At 44.3% G+C, this 22,322-nt stretch overlaps 1 protein-coding gene across 4 annotated transcripts in view; it reads left to right on the top strand.

Annotated features, from left to right (window-relative positions):
- Positions 1 to 19,731, top strand: part of SERTAD2 (SERTA domain containing 2) — a 121,729-nt gene extending 101,998 nt beyond the window's left edge. For 2 of the 4 annotated variants that reach the window (XM_045189376.3, XM_045189377.3), the window contains exons 2-3: positions 1,594 to 1,737; positions 14,517 to 19,731. In XM_045189376.3, coding sequence (XP_045045311.1) covers positions 14,521 to 15,465 — 945 coding nt within the window. In that variant the 5' untranslated portion in view covers positions 1,594 to 1,737; positions 14,517 to 14,520 and the 3' untranslated portion in view covers positions 15,466 to 19,731. The remainder of the gene's footprint in view (positions 1 to 1,593; positions 1,738 to 14,516) is intronic. The other 2 variants (XM_024552719.4, XM_024552718.4) reach the window with 1 other exon arrangement.
- The last annotated feature ends 2,591 nt before the right edge of the window (positions 19,732 to 22,322 follow it).

The following is a 22,322-nucleotide window of genomic DNA, read 5'->3' as shown; positions in this document are numbered from 1 at the left end:
TCATATAAATACTTAAAGTTTTTTTCTGTCAATAAGTAAAGTAACAGATTACATATTATCAGTATCAAATTATACTAAAAGTTACCCTCAGCCAAAGCACTTCAGTAGCTGAGAAGGGTAAAAGCTACAATAGGAACTTTAAAAGGTTTTTTTTTTTGCTGTTTCTTGTTCAAGAACACTAGTGAAAGCATGAAGGGTTATCTTATATTTCATTTACATCAGAAAAATCAAGGCAACTTTGTCAGTATTACATACAGATTAAAACATGTATAGATAATTATGGTATTTAAGAGTGTGAACTTTAATTCACTCATAGAATTTTTTTAAAACTTTGCTGCTACAGAAATTTCATGTTTATTATTATGGCATATCCTATAGCACAGGTGGCACACACAAGGCCCGAGGGCCAAATCCAGCCCTCCACCTTGTTTTATCCGCCCGGCACCTTGTTTCTACCCGGGGCAGCACGCCGAGCTCGCGTATAACTGTTAAGGAGTAGTTACATTTATACAGTCCTAAAACTGCACTCATCCCTTTGAAGGCAACGGAGAGGCTGATGTTGCCCCCGGTGAAAATGGGTTTGACACCCTTGTCCTATAGGAAATAGCTATAGTTGCATTAGTTTCTGGGCAAAGGAGAGAGAGAAAAAAAGACTGAGAGACTTTCTCTCTGATTACTGAGTCCAAAGGTCAGGTGTATACAAAAGGCACCTTAGGGCAAACTCCAGTTTTATGTAAAAATGGCCTCACAATAAGGGGAACCGCCACCATCATAGGTCTTTCCATGAATTAATACAGACCAACAGAACACGAAAATGAAAAAGTGCGGTGGCCACTGCATATACAGAAATCATGTATCTTCTACCCACTGTTAATATTAACACTCCTTAAACAATTGACAGAAACTTACAAGTTAGTACTTCTGCTTAAGTGTGTGCATGTTTAATTCAGTTTTAATGTTCTTGAAGGAAACATCTACTGACCAAAGTTGGCACGTCTTTCTCAAAGGAAGCGTTGTCTCCAATGGCCAGTGCAGTTGGTATTAAAGGCAAACTTCTGCCCTCTGTGCAGATGCTGGGACACCCTGTGAACAGAGCTGTCCCTGGAGCGCCCGTCGCTCATTGTGTGGAGCAGCGCCTTTCTCCATGGGCACTGTGTGGCAGTTCACTCTTTGTATGAATCCATGAATGGCATATGTCAGGCCAATAAGACAATATTCCTGTCTGGGTAATAAATAGATGCCTGTTTTGTTTGTTTGTTTGTTTTTCCTTAAAGATCATGAGACAAACAAAGCATGCTTGGCTATCTAAAACAATTTTTTTAATACAAATAAAAACTGAAAAATAAAAGCACGGTGTCTTTGAAAACATATGATTTCTCATAGGACGAAACAGATGCTTATTTTTTTAACAAGCACCCTACACAAGCAAGGCAAACTCCCTTTTGAAAATTCTGCTCTCTTTGTGGTCTGAGGGCCCCTAAAGCTGGAAAGGCTCGTTTGTCTGCTCTCAAGATCTTCTGTCCCTTATCTGAACTTAATTGGGAATGCCTGCTGGGTGTCACTGAAGCAAACACCACAATTTATCTATTTTAGAAATTTGGGATCACATAAGCTGTATTCTGCTTCCGGTTCCGAATGGAGTTGGCATCTGCCGCCTCTTGTCTGGCCTCCTCTCACACTTGCACGCTGCGTGTCCGGAGCTGGCCCTGCCTCTGAGCAGGGACAGCAGAACGAGGGGTGAGTGTGCCCGGCTAGGCGCCGCCCTGAGTGGAGTGAGCTATGCGGATGCGTGGGGTGGGGGCCGGAGGGAGGAGAGTGGAGGACAGATCTGGAGCTGACGGTGCAACTGCTACAGCAGGTCTGACTAGTTTTGGGTGCCCAAAGGCAGCTTTGTTTCTCTCGTAACTCCAGGTAGCAGCAAACCTAAGTTCTTAAAGCGAGTTCATGTCTGTATTACTGTCTTTTTGCCTCGGTGCAAAAACCTGTATAGCTTTGCAGTTATTATTTAATTCTAAGCTTTGTTTCCCTTAAAAAACCTTCACAGTTTTTTGTTTGTTTGTTTCTAAGGAGTTTCACATAGAATAGTGAAGGGAAATGGATTCTGGCTCTTAAGGACATTTTATACACACACACGCATACACGTCTGTGTGGGGCTGTGCAAAAAGTTTTATTTGAATATACCGTCAGAAAATTGAATACTGAAACGTCACTCTCTGCAAATCAACCTTTAGCCCCTTGCTCCCTTCTCCCCTGGCTGGCTGCTTATCATTCTACACCATGCTCCTGGGGCTTCAGGCAGGCCTGCGGGAGTCCCCACCCTGGTGTTTAGAAGGGTTGCCCAAGTTAAACTCAGGGAATCTGAAAGTTCCAAGGTCATCTCTACTCCAGAACAGGTTGGCATAAAATTCTAGCCACACTAACGAGATAACGAGGTGGCAAGTGTTTTAAACTGATCTGCCCTCCCTGAGTGGTTGTCCCATTTTATAATAATACATGATACAGATTTGCTTTTCAGACTTCTTTCCTTTTTTGAGGAGGGAAACTCCATGTATTGTGTGTACTTCTGCGTCTTCCCTGCTGCCCGAGAGAACCAAGCCGGCACGGGAGTTTGAGCCCAGTGGTCTGCAGCTGAAGAAGGGAATTTGCACTGCTGCCTTGCTTGCAATTAGCCTGGCGATGGTCTTTTCTGAACAGTTTTTAAGACAGATTAATTTTTAAAAGTATTTTTACCATCTCCAGAAATATAAAATAGATTTCATCTGGCGATGATTTTTTGCTTTCTAACAGTAATTGGTTTACAAATTCAAGATGCAGATTCCTCAGGAAGATAGGTGGGATGAATTGGAATGTTGGGGGCAAGGGGGCTCGTTTGGGGGCAGTCTCTCCTTAAAGATCATTGAGGATGCTTGAAGTAAAAGTATGGAGAGGTTGCTTCCTAAGAAAATAAATATGTATTACGTTCAGTGTGGTACTCTGATTATGTTTATTGTATTTGACTAAATGACTGTGTGTAAAGTTCTATGGGTCATTAATTATCAATATACAGAAGTCCTCCAGAAAAAATACACTTGACATCAAAATAGCCCCAAAGTAAATAAAAATGAATGGCTGCCACAGTTAGGAAGTATCCTTCACTGTCCTCAGGTTTAGTTTGTAGCCTCATCTCCTTTTTCTACTTTGTGAATTATTCAAGTATATGATGTAAAGTTTAAATTGTCTTGGTAAAACCTTACCACTAGCCTGCCTAGTTCATTGAAGTAACTAAACATTCAGAATATATATGTTGCTTACATGGGACAGATATTTACATAGAACAGTTACTTCCTCCCCTTTACATGCCTATTTTTATACTCATCTGTCATATTGTAGAAATTTGAGAGTTTTCTTTTAAGGAATTCAGGTTTAGACCATATAGTACAAGGTTTAAATTCAGTCAGTAAGTAAACAAAGAAATAACATTTCTCTGATTTTCTTCTTTTAGACTGCATGGGGAAGTTAAGAGATAAAATATGTATGTTCAGTGTTTGTGAGGAATATTTTATAGCATGTCTTTTAAGTGATTTTTTTCACAGTAGTAAAGCATTCCAACTTTGAAAGAAAAAAATTAAAAACTAATCATAACCTTTAAGAAACATCCATAGAAACCTTTCCTGATGTAGCATACTTAGTTTTTAATTTGTTTTATTCTTGGCCAGTAGTTGGTAACAAAACCTAAAAGAAAACCTTTTGTTTTAACTAATATGCAATTTTGTTTTTCACAAATTTCTCTAACAAATTATATTTATCTGTTTTAGTGTGACTTTCATATATCTGATAGCCCTCTTTAAAAAAAAAACTGTCACATATTTTTGGCAAAGCATTTGGTTTCTGCCTTAAGCTCTTTCCCCCTTGACGTTCATTAAAGGTCTCTGGTGTGAGGGGAAAAACAAGGTGTCTTTAGGGGGTGGAGGGAAGTTGACACCAGAATCCCATTCAAGCAATTATAAATACAGGAGCAAAAAATATTTTCATTATGCACAGGAATGGGGGTGGGGTGAGGCTGGCAGATCTTTACAAGCACATAATCTTAAGGGAAAGAAATTCAAATGGAAGAGTTCCTTTCCTTTATGTTAATGAGGCTTTAGATTTTGCTAAAGATGTGTTTCTGACACCAAATTAGTAGGAAGTATCATAATAATTTAAATGATAATATTATTTATAAAAATATATGTTCATATTCACTAAGTTTCAAATGGAAATATTGGTAATAATAGTTCATCTCTTATGAACATTATTACTGAACATACATCATAGCATCTGACTTTCTAATTTGAATAGACAAAATTCCAGCAAGTAGTTATACAGTAATTTGCTTCATTATCTCTCTAAGGTTAACCGTGTTGCATTGTATAATGACTCCTCCCCAATACTTTTTATGAAGTTTTCCCAAATAACTGCTGATCTGTTCAGCGTGTAAGTAATTTCCTGATATTAAGAAGCAATAGGATTATTGAAGGCTTTTCTATACTAGTAAAATTCTTAATGCTTACCTTGAGACCACTCATTGTGTGGTTGGGACTCCACTTTAGTGCCCCCAGTGGAAACTGAACTGCTGGCTTCTCTAAGTCCACATCTTATAGTATGGGTTTTGTATATATGTTACTGTGTGTGTGTTCTCACTTCAGAAAGCCTCCAGGAATTTTAACCATAGTTTTTGAAACATCAGTGTTATGTACAGGCAACAGCCTTTTTCTACATACAATATTTCAAGAATTTGAACCCATAGCATAATATAATTTAGTTTGGCATTGGCAAGCCTCTTGGCTTGCTTACCAGTGTCCTGCAGAGACCGGAATTTGGGAACAATCTTGGAAATGTGTATACTCTGAGAGATCTGTAGGTATAAATTGCTGTGAATACTCAGACTTCAGGAGTGCCTTGTTGCTCTGCTGCGCCCCCTTGTGGCTGACTGTGGAGTGCTGTCTCAGAGCTTAAAAGGAGTTCTGACTCCTACTGGGCATGCTTGTTTACATAGAACTTTTAATAGTTTTCTTCTGTGTAAAATCATCTATCAAGTTAATAAAATAGTTCTCGGTGAGAGTGTAAATAATTTATTGTGCTTACTTGATTTTGTAAGTTTATAGGATGTTAAAAATATGTATAGGTGTGTTGTATGTTTTTAACTTTTTATTGTGGAAAATTCCAAACATACTCAAAAAGTAAAGGGAAGCGCACAATGCACCCCCTTGTACTCATCACCCAGCGTCAACAGTTATCACCATTTTGTCAGTCGTGGGTCATCTACACAGCCAAGTATTTTTTCTAAAGTATTTCAAAGGAAATTCCAAGCATCATATCATATTGAGTATGTTTTTGTTAACCTCAAGTTTAAAAACTGTGTAATTCTGGCCAGTCTTTCACTTTAAGTGTGTGGTGCTTTAAGCCACAGTCCTTAGGTAAAATAGAATTGTTTGCAATCCCACTGCCTTTGGAAGAAGGTGGCTGGTGTCCCTAGCTTTGTAAGAGTTAGGTTTAAAACCTAAAATTCCCAGCTTATTGGAGGGACCAGTAAGACAGGATATTGAAACATGCTATACTACTTAACAGTTACACTCTAAAAAAGCCCATCTTTCCTTCCAGGTGTTTATTAACTAGGCCATAATTTATTCCAAAGAAATATTTACTTGAAACATTATCTCCCAGAATTTGACTCCATTTGCCTACTACATGCAGTTCGTAGTCAAGCTTTCATTTTTTTTTTTTTCAAGAGAACGGGTTATATTTAACAAACCAATAGTATCAGAAACTGTCTTCAACTTAATACAAGTGTGTTAAAATCATGAGCGCGAAAGCTAGAGTTTCTTAAAATGTGGACTTTAGAAGACTTCCCCAAATAGTAGACGTTTTTCTTTTTTTTAATTCACTTAGAAGTTGACTTCCTGGCCGAATTTCCGTTTATCTCCAGGCTTTGAGATGCTGTCAAGAAAGCAAAGGCGATTGTTCCCATTGGTTTCCTTCGAAAGTCAGTGTCTGGTGATTAATAAGCTGCGGGTGCGGTGCCCCGAGGCCGAGCCCCTGCGCAGGGGGAGAGGCGGGAGGAGGCACGCAGCAAACAGTGGTATCGGGTTACAGCTGCAGAATAGCGCCCCAGCGTGCCTAACTGGCTTCATCTAGTGACTGGCTTCATAATGACATTGCTGATTTGTTAGGGAAGGCTTTGTCTTACTTACCAATTAGCATGGATGTTACTGCAGGGACCTCATCCTGGATGAGCTTTGGGTTTTTTTTGTTTTGGGTTGGTTTTTTGTAAAGGGCTTCCCAATCCAGGCAGCTTTAGGGGTTCTGTTACTAACATCCCTTGTCTTCTGGGAGTCCCCATCCTTGTCTGTAAATAATAGGAGAGGCTCTCCCCACAGTGAAATTTCCCCAGTATCTGCCATTCCCCTAGGCCAGAGGCAGCCACCTTGGAGTCTGAAGGCAGCCTGTGGGAATGCTGGTCGTCCCCCTCCTTCTCCTGGAGACTCACCAAATTGCCACCCAGACGCATAGGGGCACTGTCACTCCTGTGCTTGCCACAGCATCACACACCCTCGGATAGCAAACCCTTGGAGGATTCACCTGTTTCCCTTAGCTATCTCTCTGATCCTGCCAGCACTACCCCTACCGTGGCCTTTTTGGGTGGCCTTCTTGTTCTCTCGTGTGTGTTTTGTTGTTACTTGGGGGAGGGTGTTAAGACTATAGACATTATCAGATTTCTGAGTCCTGTGTATTTTTTAAGATGAAGTATTTTAACAGTGTGGAAAGTTGTGTAAGCAAATGTGTCTTCCCCCCTTGCACTGAAGTAGGATAGGCTTTTCCTTCCTGCGTCGGAGTGGCGGTGTGACAGTCTGAGGGCGGGAGGCCTGCAGGGGTGTCTTGTTACTCTCCATTTGGACCACCTCAAAGTTGGGGTCCAACACGCATCTTAGGGCAGCTGGGTGGGGGGAGGAAAGGAGAAATGAGAATATTTTCTTTTTCAGAAGTTGTCTCAAAAACATTTCTGGCCAACCTCTCTCTTTGGTCCTAGAAGAAGTCTGTCACAGACAAAATTTTGCCAGGGGCACTCCTTTCTTCCGTCCCCGCGTCTGAAAGAAACGGAAAGAATGTGTGTTTTCCTTTCCACCTAAAGGTCTTTGGGTGGGGACACAGGACCTCAGAGTGAGGAAATCGCTTCTGCTGGCCTCCTTGAAGACACTCGTCAGACTTCGTAGCTTCTTTCTTCAAATGAGGCAGATCCATGGGAACAGATCATTGTTCTGAATTGTTGGCATTGCTGTGAATGTCTCATTTTTGTGGTTAGCAGTGTCAGCCTTGGCTCTTCTGGACTCTCCAGCTACCAGGGGTCACACCTGCAGTCACACTGGACGGTGGAGTTGAAGAGACTAGCAATGTGGCTTCTTTAAAGCCCCCTTTTGAATTAGGAGCCTTTTTCTTGAGAGCTATTAACTAGTGTGTAAAAAGTTGTTTTTTTAAAAGTATAGCATACAGATCCTAAGTGTACAGGCCAGTGACTTACCCCAAAGCAAACACTGGTTTCTTCGCCACCCAGGTGAGGAAGTAGAATGTGACCAGCTCCCCAGAAGCCACGTGCCCCACTGGTAACCACCCTTCCCCGACTGCAGACACCGTGGCCTAGTCCTGCCTTGACCGCTGACTTTTAAAACAACGTGTCACTTAATCATAGAGTCTGCTACACTCCTGAGAAGGAAAACACTAGATTTCTATTTGTTCTTTACTAGTGCAAAAGGAAGCTCTTGAAAGTGTGTACAAGTTAGGAACCACCTGGGCCTTGAGGTATTCAAAGTAATGATTTCTGGGATCCCCTGTCGCCCAGCCTATGTGACAAGCATCCCTCCATGTGGGTGCTGCTGAGCTGGGAGCCATTTCCACACCCTCCCCATGTACAGGGCCAGGTGCCTCCCCTCTTTGCTGCCTTTCGGACCATGTGGTCAGTCCCACCCTCCCCAATCATTTCCTCCCTTCAGAAATTGGGACCAAGCTATCAGTTTTGATCCTGTTAAAGACCATTCACAGCATTAATTCCCTGGATACCGAATAGGATGAGATGGAGGGTGTTCCTTCTTTTTGAGGTCATGGCTGTTGCTTGGGATGAGTTAAGTTAAAGCAAAATGCAATGTTTACATCTCTTTTTGGACCTGCACAGTTGGAAAGCCAGAAAGGCAGCCCTGGTGGTGGGCGCAGGAGGCTCCCCATTCAGGCCCCTCACAAGCCCCAGCAGTTGCTGCCCAGAGAGGGCCACAGCCCCTCCCGGCGCCTACCAGTCAGTGACCACCAGGCTCTGGGTGTCTAGGAAGCACTAGTGGGTCCCAAGGGCTGTGGTGAGCCTGCAGGTTAGAGCACTGGGTTTCGTTGTCAGTGGGGCCAGCAGAAGTGGAGTTTGCACAAGAAGATTTAATATTCTTAATTTTAAAATCATAACACTTGAAAGTCCAAATAACGTTAAAGGAGAGGGTTTTTTAAATTTTTTTTTAAAGACATAGCTTAAGTACGTAGTTGAAAAACATTGAATTAAAGAGAATGTTTTTGATTGCTTGTTTTTTTTACATATGCATTTTTTTCTCTTAATGCCTCAAAAATGTAAAAGCAGTGAGATGTTACCTTTTGAACACAGAGGTATTATTTCAGTTCCGTCCGGCACCCAGGGCCTCACTGCCGTTCATTCACTCTTAAGATCACAGGGAGGAGAATCTGGGCCCCCCTGAGCCACTGGGGTCTGATAGGTCAGTCTGGGAAGCTGAGCTTTATCAATAAAATTCAGCTGAAGACATCTTAATTCCACATAGTCTTTTTTTTTTTAATGTCAGTTGTCGGTTGCCATCACAGAAACGCTGTTTGTTCTTTTTTTCCTTACTTGCTTGGACACAATAGGGAAGACCTTCAGACTCAAGTTTCATGGAGTAAAGGTATTCTCAGGCTTAAACATGAAATGGCCAGATGGGGAAAAAAGGAAGTTGTGGTTTTCAAAGCAAGGTCCCCAGGCCAGCATCACCTGGAAACTTTCTGGGAATGCAGATTCTTGGGCCTCCCACCAGACCTGCTGAATGAGAATCTTGGGTTGGAGGGCAGCACTGTGTGTTGACATGCCCTCCAGGTGAGTCTGCCGCCCACCCACGCTCACCCAATCCAGAACTAAAGAGAGAGGCATTCCCAGGAGAGCTTGCACAGCAGAGCTCCCCTGCCCACCCTCTGTGCCCCGGGCCCCAGCCGATTTCCTTAGCCAGGTCCAGCCTGTACGGGGGTCACCTCGTGTCTTCTCATAGCCTCCCTCCTCTCCCCAGTTCGCACTCAGGGCCAAAGACACCCATCTCTGTCTTTGTTTACAGTTCTTCTGGGGCTGCTCCTCAGTGTCTTTTCTCACTCCATTTACCATTGACTTATTTCAGTGACTGGGGGGGCATCTTCTGTGTGTCAGGCTCTGCCCTGGCCTGAGGACACAGCGGGGAGGGGAACAGGCTGTGCCCTCATGGGCGGGAAGCAGACATTAAGACACAATCCGACCTTAAATCTCAAATCCTGTCTCCAGCAGTCTCTCCTGATCACCCCAGTCCATAATAATCTCAGATTCCTTATTGTGGGAGTCTCTCAAAATCTTGAAATGCAAACCCCCCACATAGTCAGGACTGTTTCTCAGTCCTTTTTCTTCTGAGGAATCTTCTAGTGACACTTATTACTTTTGATTATCTACCCAAGGGGATGGTAGCTTTTGTGGGCAGCTGGGTCCTTCTTAATGAAAGCTGCACAATTGAAAGCCAGGTTTGGTATATAGAAATTTATTCAGTATTAAACTTCATGGAAAACTCTGGAAGAGAAGTTTTCATTTACATTGCTTCCTGTGAATGTTGTTGTTTATTTTCAAAACTTTGTTTGCTGTAGTTCACAGTTCCTAAAAATTATGCTAAGAAAATTGGAATGCTGGGAGTTCATTTCTAACAAATGTATTGGAGAAGGGAGGGTGTTTTCTCTCAAACCTTTTATTAAGAGCCACTGAATAGTCGATGGAATGCCTGTGGTTAGTTTTAGGCCCCTTCACGTGGGCAGAAAAGAGAGGGAGCACCCACCTTCCTCCTCCACTTGGGCGTCTCTAACCAGCCCTGAAACTCAGGATCCCTTTTGGGTCTTTGAAAGATTGGGTAGAAACACAGGCTTTGGGCTTGGGTCCTCACAAGTTGAAGAAGAGACAGAGTGGGGTGTCACACCTCAGGGTGGCCTAGAAACCTCGCTTGTCACAAGCTCCTCCTTTTGGTGAACTCCAGGCCATGGGGCCTTTGAAACAGGAACAGCAGAACACCCCCCTCCTCCTATTACCTGGAAGCCCTTAATGAGCTCCAGCCACTGCTGCTTCATCTTCTAGATGCCCGGAGTGAGGCCGTTTGATAGGTCACGTGCCTCCCCAACAGCCTGCTTAAAGAGCCATTGTTACTTCGTTAGAGTGCCCGAGGAAAGAGGCTGCTGAGGAGCTGGCCACTCTGGCCTCGGCCTGTCCAGCTCCAGGCCCCGAGACGTTTGGCATCTTGCCCTCAGGTTCTTGAGAGACTTGTATTTTCGTGTTTGAGTTGTGCCCTGCTCCAAGGAGGTGGAGAGTGAGTTCCTCTCACCCCCTTCCAGTTCCTGGAGTTGGAGGCCTCTTCTGAAAACGGTCAGCGGGAAGACTTGATTCTGAAGTCTTAAGCAAACTTTGGGCAAACTTTAACTTTTTTTAAATTAATTTTAATTTTTAAGTGAAAGCGTGAACTAGATTTTATTATGTTTCATTTTATTCCTTCCTATAAAAATCTAGATAGAACTAGGATTACAAATCGTGATTGTGTGTATTTTGCAGTCTTACTGGGTGTGTGGAGCTGGTTTTGCCTCATAAAAAGAAATAGAGAAATGAAGGCAAACCTGATTGGAGGCATGCTCTGCCATGGGTCCTTATTTACACTTTCGAAAAGCATCCAAGACTCGATTTGTCTATCTGTTCCTGCTCACACTTCTGCTTGCACAGGCCCCCTCCTTCCCTGTCCAGGCAGCACTGCAAGTGTCTGATCAGGCTTTTCCCCGATCGTCGGGGTTATCACGCAGCTGTGCCCAGCTGGATCATTCTGATTGGAAACTAGGTGCTTCTCACATTGAAACCTCTTTAAAACTATCTCCGCAGGTCCTCAGGCATGGGAATTCTTCTAAGTGCGCACAGTAATGAATGCGTTATAAATATTTGAGTTCCATAGATTCAGTGATTCTTTCTAGAGAAATGTGAATTATTGAGAAAATCCTGTTATTCTGGCAACAAGTCTTTAAAAGACAGTTCTCTATCAGTGACTAAAAGAACAAGAAAAGCCCATACTGTCTTACCTTAGTGTTACCTTTCCTCAAGAAAGCCAGTAAATAAAATTCAAAGTAGCAATAAGCTTACTAATTTGTTTTTCGTTGTGTGTTTGGCGTACATTTTAGGAGAATGTTTCTAGAACTTGCTGTGATGAAGAACTGCCTTGTTTGATTTACTCGTCTTTCATGGACTAATACCTTAATAAAACACAATGAAAATAATTGCTAGAGGAATGAAGTAAGTGGTACAAAGATGTAAAAATGGAATCCCTGATTCTGTTGGATTTGCAGACATACAGCTATTAGTACCTCTCCCTACCCCATCACAGACCAGTAGCCGTTTCCAGACCGGCACCATCTAGAGGCCACACTTTGGGAAACGCTGTTTTGGAGCATGTGTGCATTTTATGGGTCCAAAGTCCTTGTGCCTGGCGCTTCAAAAGGCCAAAATCAAACCTCAGAGTTTGGAGTAAGGAAAGTTTACTGATTGAGGAGGAGCCAGCCAAGAAAGACGGGAGACCTAGCAGTGCCTCAAATCCATAAAAAAGTACAGAGTTCAGACATTTTTTATGTCAAGGGAAGGGGAAATAGGAGGTGCAAGAGGTGACTGACCACCACAGACACCCGAGTGCCTGCAGGGGTCGGAGGAAGGTTGTGCTCAGTCCGTTGACCCTAGTTAATGTGAGTCCAGTCAGGAGGTTCCTGCAAATCGATGATAAACCGTACATACTTCCCTTATCTCCTTGGGAGAAGTGCATTCTAGCAAGGGGCTGTTTTTGTAAAACCCAAGCCGCAAGCAGAATTCCTCTAACGATGAGCAAGTCTCTATGCAAGACTAAGCAGAAGCTATTAGCCTGAGGGCCAGGGAACAAAGCCGGCCTGGACTAGACAGGGTCAGAGAGGCCGAGCGTCTCACTGTTTCGTGGGTGTGTATTTGTGCGCTCTGTCACACATGCTTAAATGTCTTGGGTCTGGTCACATTATAACATATAACATAGATCATCTAACAGCTTTATTTGAGAATTAAATGCACTTAGAAAGCTTTTGGCAAAAGCAGAATTTTTCTGGGAGTATTTAGATGCTTAAATTGTAATCAAATACAAACAATATAATTGCTAATACAGTTATCTGTGTCAAAACACAGTTGTCCAGTAACACTTCTAAATGCATAAAGTAGAAAGTGTTTTTGTAATGTGAAATGAAATCACTTCCTCTCTAATTCACACCCAGGTTTAAATGGGCACAGATACTTTAGATAGGAAATGTTCTATGCAAAGTGTATATACAAATTAGACTTTTAGCACCAAACAGTAGGAAATGTTTCTGTCATGTGAAGTATTAGATAAGGAAGTTGTTACTATCATACCTTTCTTGCCTTAGGGAACAGTTAATTATGGGACTGGCCTTTGGTTCTAGTGATTGACAGCCATTTTCTTAACGTTTATAAAATGAGTGTTTCATACAAGTAACTCTACATTTTTATGAGCATTAACAAGCTCTTGAGCTGATTCTGACACTGACGCGTGGTAGCTGCCTTCATATTTCTCTCCTGAAGACTGAGGCACATGGATGCAGTCATCTCAGGCGAGACTTGCATGCCGGGCTCTGTGACCACCTGCACACCTGTGTGCCCTGAGGGGTGGCGTGACCTTCTTTATCAGAGTGTTGGAAGGGATTTCTGTGAAGTTTTATTATGGCTAGCCTTATTCCTTTAGGATGAGACTCATAACTCAAAATGCTAATGAGGTGTAGGAGAAATTACTGAGTCCCCTGAGGACCAGGCTTTATTCCTCCTAAGGACTTCCCACTGCCTGGCAGCGTGCCCAAGACAGCATAGATGTGGAATGAGTTAATAAAGGATTGAATGAGGTGCCATCAAAATCAGCCGAGACAATTCAGTAAAAGGCAAGTCACTTTTAAAAGAAAAATGGAATAAGTACAAAGCCCTTGCACATGAAACTATCAGAAAGAGTGGCATTGAGGAGGGGGTTACCATCACCCATGGGTGAATTTAACAGAGTGGGTGAGAGAGCAAGCACGGGCTTGGCCTAATTAGAGCCATGTCTCCTGGTCTAGATGACGTAAGGACAACTTTCTTGATTAAGTAGCTAGAAATTAAGATCTTTGAGGCAACAGCTAATGGACTTGCGATCGTTCTGTGTAGATGGTGGAAGTTCTGAGAGGAAGGGCTGCACCCCAGAAGGTGCAGCCAGCCGAGGGTGTCTTCACCAGGGCCCGGGCCGGGGAGGAGGCACCTCGGCCCAGGCTGTGAGCGTCAGGCACCTGTAGGGCAGGAGCGAAAATCCAACCCATCCCCGAATGCTCAAGGGCTGAGATACGAGATTGTTGTTTCTTTGAAATGCATATATATCTCTGAAGGCACAGTAAGTATTTTGTTATAAAATATCTTAAGTACCCAAACAGCAATGCTTATAATCAGAGCAAATTATTTTCCAATTAGTCCAGTTGCATTCAGACATAGCTGTATGCAGTGAAATTGAGGAAAAACAGGGGCTGGGAAATCCACATTCCTCCACTTGATTCGAGACTGAAAAGCGGTGGCAGCTCAATCACAGTGGTCATTTAACACAGGCCAAGTGCTTCACCACGTGTCCCCAAAGAGGCAGAAAGGCTCTCTGCATAATGAGGAAGGAAAAGGCATTTTGAAAGCACACACAGTTCTACCAAAATTGTACATGTTCCCTTTTCTCCAAGTTGGTTCTTTTAATCATTCAAGATGTGTCCAAGCTGTAACCTATGACACCTTTATCTGTCTAGGTCATAGCATTGTAAGTGTTTCCTTGGGCTTTATAAATAAATCTGTTTGGGGGAGGGAAATTGAACCTGTATGGTAGTGTTAGGCAAGTGCAGGAGCTGAGAAAGTCAAAATTACGGTTGCCATGGTAACATTTAACTGGTCTGGGTGGTACATATTTCCCAAGAAATACATTCACCAGACTACATAGTGATAAAAATTGCTCCACGAGCATACAAAAGTAGATTTCCCAATTCTCATTCTAAAAAGTCTTCCCCCAATTAATTCAACTGTTCTAACAAAGCCTGGGCAAGGCACTATCAGAAATCCACGTCCTGACCTCTGACTCAGCATCTTTTTTATGGTAGCAGTGAGTTCTCCTATGATTAATTCCATTTCCTTCCTTTCTCCTTTGCAGATATATGTTGGGTAAAGGAGGAAAACGGAAGTTTGATGAGCATGAAGATGGGCTGGAAGGCAAAATCCTGTCTCCCTCTGACGGTCCATCCAAGGTGTCTTACACCTTACAGCGCCAGACTATCTTCAACATTTCCCTTATGAAACTCTACAACCACAGGCCCCTCACAGAGCCCAGCTTGCAAAAGACCGTCTTAATCAACAACATGTTGCGGCGGATCCAGGAGGAGCTCAAACAGGAAGGCAGCCTGAGGCCCGCGTTCACCCCCTCCTCCCAGCCCAGCGACTCGCTGAGCGACAGCTGCCGAGAGGCCCCGCCCGCGCTCAGCCACCCCGCGGCCCCGCCCGCTCACCCCGGGGACCTCGGAAGCACTACACCCCTGGAGGCCTGCCTCACCCCGGCCTCGCTGCTTGAGGACGACGACGACACTTTTTGCACTTCTCCGGCTGTGCCACTCACGGCTCCGACCAGACTCTCACCTCCAGCCCTCCCGCAGGCCAAGGACAGCTTCTCCTCGGCCTTGGACGAAATTGAGGAGCTCTGTCCCACATCTACCTCCACAGAGGTCGCCGTGGCAGCGACTGACGGCTCGAAAGGGGGCGCCAGCGAGTCCGGCGCCCTGAAACCCGAGGGGCTTCAAGAGGGCCGCCCCGACGACCCGAAACTGATGGACTCTCTGCCTGGGAATTTTGAAATCACCACGTCCACGGGATTTCTGACGGACCTGACCCTGGACGACATCCTGTTTGCTGACATTGACACGTCGATGTATGATTTTGACCCCTGCACCTCCGCATCGGGGACAGCCTCGAAAATGGCCCCCGTGTCAGCGGACGACCTCCTCAAGACTCTCGCCCCTTACAGCAGCCAGCCCGTCGCCCCGAGCCAGCCTTTCAAAATGGACCTCACAGAGCTGGACCACATCATGGAGGTGCTCGTCGGGTCCTAAGTCCCAGGGACCCCTTGACTGTACCCAGCCAGGCTCTGCGAGTGTCCCCGCGCCCTGACAGCTCTCTCTCCGCACTGTGCATGCACCCTTGCTTGCCTTTTTCAGAGAAGAAGAACATTTTACAAAAGGATCACACTAGTTTTTGCTTTGAGCAGAGTTGGAGTGCCTTCATCCAAGGATGACCACTTTCAGAGTGCTTTTGTGAGTGGTTCCTCAAAGACCTGCTACCCTGGAATAGGACAGAATACGTTTGCAGACCGTGTTGCTATATCGAGTGGCAAAAACAGTTCAAGTGAAGCACAAGGAACAAGTTGGGAAAGCTGTAAATTGCATGTGCATATTTGTCTATTTTTTCTATAAGTTTTATTGCAAGAGGTAAAAAAAAAAAAGAAAAAGTATATATATATATTATTTAGATAATCTCAGTACCTTTTCTGGCATTTTCGCCCTGTATAGGTTGACTTGGCAATTCAGCCTTTTTAGAGGCATTAACTCCTCGTAAGTGTTGCATTTACATGGCTGTTTAGAAACTGCTGCCCAAATTTATTTTATATTTTTGTACAGATTCTGCAGTTTATGATATTGTTTTTCTAAAAAACAAATGCTGTTTATACATATGAGATAGCTATTTTGATAGGATTTGCTCACATAGTTCCTGCAAACTTCAGATGTACAAGTTGCACTTGTACTTTTATAGCGTTGTAATGTTTTATATCTGTTTGGTGCAAAGAGAAAATTGTATCAAATCAATCCGCAGTTGATGTCCCCAAATGCACACACACACACACACACACAGCGCTTTAAGAAAGGGCCAGGCAATATCGCACCCAAATTTCACAGGCACCGACCTCCTGGCACGAACACCCGCCAGCACTGTGACCTCCAAAGCCAGAGCCACGTCTGCTCATCAAACTTGCATTAAGCAGTTGGCGGGAGGTGGCCTTGGAGCTCGGGGTCGAAGTGATGGTTCTCTTTTAGCTCCCTCTCTTGAGTACCCACTGTATTTATGCCAAGTTTGTGCTTTTAATTGTTTTTATTTTTTTTAACGAAAACCCAAATCTTTCCTTTTTGGCATAATTTTTATGATGACCTCAAATTTTACATGTGAACAAAATTTTATGAAAAGTAACCAACCTCTTCATGGAAGTAAACCCTATTGCAGTGCTTAGGGCTCCTAAGGAAAAAAAAAAAAAAGAAAAGAAAAAAGAAATCTCCCCCAGAAGGCATCCATCATGTTGCCCGTTGTCTTTTCCAGCTTCCCTTCCCCAGAGCCTTCGTTCCCTCTGTTGCTAAGTGCTGAAAATGTTACCTTCGTGATCACCACAGTGAGCTCGGCTCACCTCGGCCGAGCTCGGGATGCACTCTTGAACCCGCCGCAGCTCTTGAACCCAGAGTTGGTCCCCTTGTGTCACAGCTTCCAATCTGGTTGCTTTCTTGTTACCCACACTTTACAAGGCTGTTTTACCCAAATATGCAGACAGGACTTTCTATGCATGTTTCTCCTCCTTCCCCCTTGCCATCCCCCAACCCACCCCCGCCACCCCCTGCGCGCGCACACACACACACACACACACTTGAGAAGTAGCTTTTTCTTCCTAGCGGTGTACATTTAATTTTAAAACATTTGCAATGTATCATGCTTGTTGCTGAAATTGTTTATGGCCTTTTCCTTTCAGTTTTTTCTTTCTTCCAATGGTACTTTCGCTGGTTACATCCTATATTGTTGAAATGCAGATGGCTTCTTTAGGAATAACTTTTATATTTATTTAAGAATTTTTAAATTATGGGATTTGTGTTGTTGTTGTTGTCTTTGTTGTTAGTCATTTGTCAATATTCAGTCACCAATTCTGCTCACTTCTTGCCATGGATAAAATTGAGTCTTTCTGGCCAATTAAAAAAGACAGCTTTATAAAATGGCACTTTAAACAAGCCATAGATAGTTTTATTTTTATAATGCACATGGCAAAACAAATACATTTGTGATGAAGGAACTGCTCATCTAATCAAAAGATTTGTCATGTATGGTATGATTAAATCTTTCCACATTCTAATTTACCCCCCCCCCCCAAGGCTAATTATCAACTCCGTAGCGCAGTAAGAAACAGATCAAATGCTCTTGTCCTCCTACAAGCCACGTCCCCCGGGACACCTCTCAACTGCTACAGATGTGTCATCTCCTGTGATAGGACCAGGGACCACACGCATGGTTAAGGTGAAGGTTGTAGATGCTTCCAGTGTCACCGTGCCTGTCCACGATAAGGGCTTCCTTTTTCTGGGGAGAACAAGTCAGCCCAGATGCCACGCTTCTGACGACTGGAGGACCTGGCACACTCAGCACATGCTGCGCACGTGCACGCACGCACACGTACACAATAGTGTTGATTATTCCGAACAATAACAGGGTGAGGCGGTTGATTTGCCATCGTTAAAAACTGATTTACAGGAACTTAGAACAACTGTACTTTAGTTGGATTAGCAAATCGTGTGTTTAAACAAATCCCATATGTTGGGCAACCGTTCAAATGAGCGCAGTGAAGTGCTGCCCAGACGCGGTTCTCTGACCCGCTCGTATGTGTGAGGCTGGGCTTCAAAATCAAAACACCAGCAACGACCAAAAAACCAACAGCAGGCAAACGCTTGTTAACTCTGGGCACCCTTGCCATAAATTCTTGATATTCAAGGTCTTCCGAGGAAGACACGGGAAATTAGTGGCCCGTTTTAAAAAGAACAAAACCATCAAGTGTTCAAGTATCTTTGTGTCTTACTTTTACAAATGATGTCCCCACAGGGAGGAATGGGAGCCTGTGTGATCTCCACGCCCCAGTCTGAGTGTGGGACGTGCTTCCAGATGCCACCTGGCAGCAGTGCCGTCCCCTCTGTAAAGGACATCGTGTGGCATGCAGAGTCGGGCAGGCAGCTGGGTGGGGCAGGGAGAGGACAGTTACTGACAGTGATGTGCAATGAAGTGACAAGATGAGAGCAGAATAATAAGAGCTTTGAGTTTGAAGTGATCTTTTCCTAAGTTATTTATTCCTTTTTTCTGTGTAAATATATTTATTTTACTGTGGAGCTCTAACAACATCTGGATCGTAACATGTGCAGAACGTACGGTAGGAATGTATTCTCTTGTAGGAATGTCAATCTGTATTAAAAGGGGGTCTGAGCCAGACCCCTGGGTCTTCTCATCGTACGCACAGTCCACATTCATTTTTACTCTCTTCGCTAACGTGGGTCTATTTGAAATATGCAAAAGGTATGGATGAGGAATGTTTTAATACCTCCAAATTTTTAAGAAAATCAAGCATCAAAGGGTTGATATTTTTAAATGTTTTTTTAGTAGCACTTTCTCTTTACGACAGAAGGGGCAACCACACTGACACCCTGTTCACACCAAAAGGTGGGACCAGCCAGAGCCTCCGCTCCACCTCGAGTGTCTTTATCAATCAAGCTTTCTATTGCCATAGCCCCTTGGAGTGTCCCAGCTGCCCTGAGGTCAGTCAAGGAAAATGTCTTACATAAATAAGCTCCTAAGAGCCAAAGTATCAACTTACGGATCATTTTTAAAGCTTAAATTTATTAACTACCTTTGTGGTGAACAATGAATTATGAATACTGCAGGGCAGCCTTCTTAAATGACAGATGTTAAAAAAAAACCTCTTCTTTATGCAACAATTGATATTCTCTATATGAATTGTCTTAATTTCAAAACCTTGCTGTTACAAATTGGGCCTTTATACGTTTTATGGAAATACTGAAAAGAGCATATTTAACCTGTTCTGGCTGTAAATGGTTAATTTCCCTAATTGCCAGCGACAGCGAGGGGCACGTGTCCTGCTTGTGTACAATTGTTTGGGGGGCTTCTGAGAATGAGTCTGAGCGGTTCCTGACGACTAGCCAGGACCAAATACTGTTGCAGACAAAACCAATAGAAATTTTGGACATCCTTCGGGGATGACAAGTTGGGAAGAGAAGTGCAGTCCATACAAGCAAACAACTAGGATTTTGGGAAAGATGTATATAGTGACATGTTTGGTGCACGGTTTTTGAGGCGGGATTTTGTCTAGGAAGGAGGTGTAACCTTTCCCCCACAGACCTGAGAGCTGTGCCTTTTCTATGCAATATTACAGACGTCACATCGGAACCCAGGTGGCTGTATTCACATGTAGGTTTGGGCTGTAATCTAAACAATTGGACAGATTAAATGTACATGGAAATGAGCAGTCTTACTTTTGTAGTTTTATATTATACAATAAACAGTTAAAAGACGAGAGAGGTGTGTTTGCAGTTTCCTTCCGACCGCAGCGCAGCCAGTTCACCCCACAGTCTGCGTGTGTTAAGGAGCAGTTGCCCCACAGCCTCCGCTGGGGTTGACCTCCTCTCCCTGCCTTGGTCCCAGGAGCCCCTTTCTCTCCTGGTTCTCTGCCTGTCTCATGGGCCCTTCTCGAACTCTTCAAGCTCACCCAACCTCCTTATTCTCGCTTCTCTCCCTCAATTCTCTCTAAACAGTTTTTTTTCCAGGGGTTGGTCAGTGACTGGGTTTTTGCTGAGCCTCTGCTTTTACTGCTTGGTTTCTTAAGGGAATCTAATCCACTCAGGTCTCTTAAAACTTGCTTTAAGGTCTTCTCCTCTCTCCCGAGCTCTGGACTTAGGTATCTACCAACTTTTTACTTCCGTCTAAAGCAGCCTCATTTTCCCCAGGGGGCCGATCCTTGCCCTCTGGGCCTCTCTGTGACCTCATCACCCTTTACCCAGGCCTGATCACTCCCCCCACCCCACAACATGTTCTGTCCACGCCGCTCTGTTCCCAAATGTTTGCCGTCCCCACTACCTCCTTTCCATTCCTACCACAGCTTCCCGACTCTGGCCCTTTTCCCTCCTAACTCCACTAACTGCCACAGTTGTTTCTCTAACGCTCTTGTTGCTCAAGTTGACATCCAAAGCACCCGTGGTTCGGGCATTGGTCACGTCCTCCAGCAGCCCCCTGGCGCATGCAGCCCGGCCCTCCCTCACCACCTTACAGAGGTTAATGCAGTAGATCCTGTGCAACTTCCTTAGCAGCCAGCCATCTTGGATGGACTTGGGGCACCCAGCCTCACGTGGTCCAGGGAGTTCTGGGCCAGGACTGGCCTGGAGATGAGGGACCTGGGAAATGAAGGCTGTGTTCCATCAGCGATGAAGTATGGGGTGGAGGGGAGGGGGTTTGGAGAGGTATTATGGGTTGAATTGCGTCCTCAAAAAAATGTTGAGTTCTAACCCCTGGTACCTCAAAATGTGACCTTACTTTGGAAATAGGGTCTTTACAGAGATAATCAAATTAAAATGAGGTCATTAGGGTAGGCCCTAATCCAACATGACTAGTGTCCTTGAAAGGAAGGGGAGCAGGTTTCAACACAGACGTACACACGAGGAGAACACCGTGTGAAGATGAACACAGAAGCGAGGGGAAGGGAGCAGATCTCTTTTCTCCAGCCCTCGGAAGGAAGCAGCCCTGCCGACACCTCCGTCTCTGGCTTCCAGCCTCCGGAACAATAAATTTCTGTTGTTTGATCCACTATGTTACAGCAGCCCTAGAAAACCAGTACAGAAAGAAGAACAGGATGAGTCTTCCAGACATCTCAGTGGAGATACTCATTAAGCAGCTAGAAATAAGAATCTGTTGCTCAGTACAGTGGTTTGTCTCTGGAATATGAGCAGCTGCTATTAATTAGAGATATAACTTTGGCAACTCATTCAATCTCTGTGCTTATGAGGAGAAGATAAATTCATAGCTCCTAAATCTCTTTGCAAATGTTGACAATGCAATAAAAAAGCAAGTTACGGATGTTGTCTATCCTCTCATGCCTCCAACTATGCCTAGCACATAGTAGGCACTCAAAACATTTGTTGAATTACAAGAAGAAAAGACCCTGTGGCTCACCCTTCTCTAGGACATGAGAAAAGCACAGAACTCAAGTCTTCATTGTCTGAGGCCCAGGCCCGCCCCATCCCGACCCTCTAGTGGCCCATTCCCAGAACACTACACGCCCTGGCTTCTGCTGATAGAAATTCTGCTCTCACTCTAAGGCCAAGCTCCAGTGCCCATCCATGAAGCCTTCTCCACATCCCCCCAAGTCAGAATCCACCTCCTCTCTTCTGAAGGGTTCCGTGACTCTGCAAACAGACTTAGCAAATCCTACCATGTCTTAGGTTAGCTGCACGCCATTTGTTTCCTCTGCCGCCCTCTGCGGCTCTGAGGAGCAGAGGCCCAGTGATGTCCGTTTTGGGCCAAACTCTGTCCACTGCCTGTTTTTGTAAGAAAAGTTTCGAGAACATGGCAATGCTCATGGAGTTCTGTATTGTTTGTGGGTGTTGTCCTGTTACAATGGCACAGAGAACATAAGGCTCAATCTCAAAATCGAAAGTATTTGCTCTTCAGCCCTTAACAGAAAATGGTCGCCAAACTGTGATCTTTGCACAGCACAGAATGCTGAGGACGGTGTCTTACCATAGCTGGGCCAGGCCTCAGTCCCCGTTCTCAGGGGCTTACGTAGACTGGGAAGTACACCCCAGGAAAGTGAATAGGGTCCAGGTGCTGGAGGTGGGGGCGAGGGCCGGGGCGGGCAGAGCAGTCGGAAAAGTCACGCCAGAGTCGACATCTGCAGAGGCTTGGGACCTGGAAGCAGCCTTACACATGGAACTTCTGGTCAAAGGGCCCCATCTTACAGATACGAAAGCTGAGACACACAGGGAATTATTGTCTAAGGTAAGACACAGTTTATAGCATTGAGTTTCAGAGTTTGGCTCTGCTCCCAGACCACCTGAGTCTGAATTCTTGTTCCACCATTTACAGACAGCCTGTAGCCTGGGCAAGTTTCTGA

Source organism: Desmodus rotundus, chromosome 5 (assembly GCF_022682495.2).
Source record: "Desmodus rotundus isolate HL8 chromosome 5, HLdesRot8A.1, whole genome shotgun sequence".
Lineage (NCBI taxonomy): Eukaryota > Metazoa > Chordata > Mammalia > Chiroptera > Phyllostomidae > Desmodus > Desmodus rotundus.
This window is presented reverse-complemented; position numbering and strand designations above follow the sequence as displayed.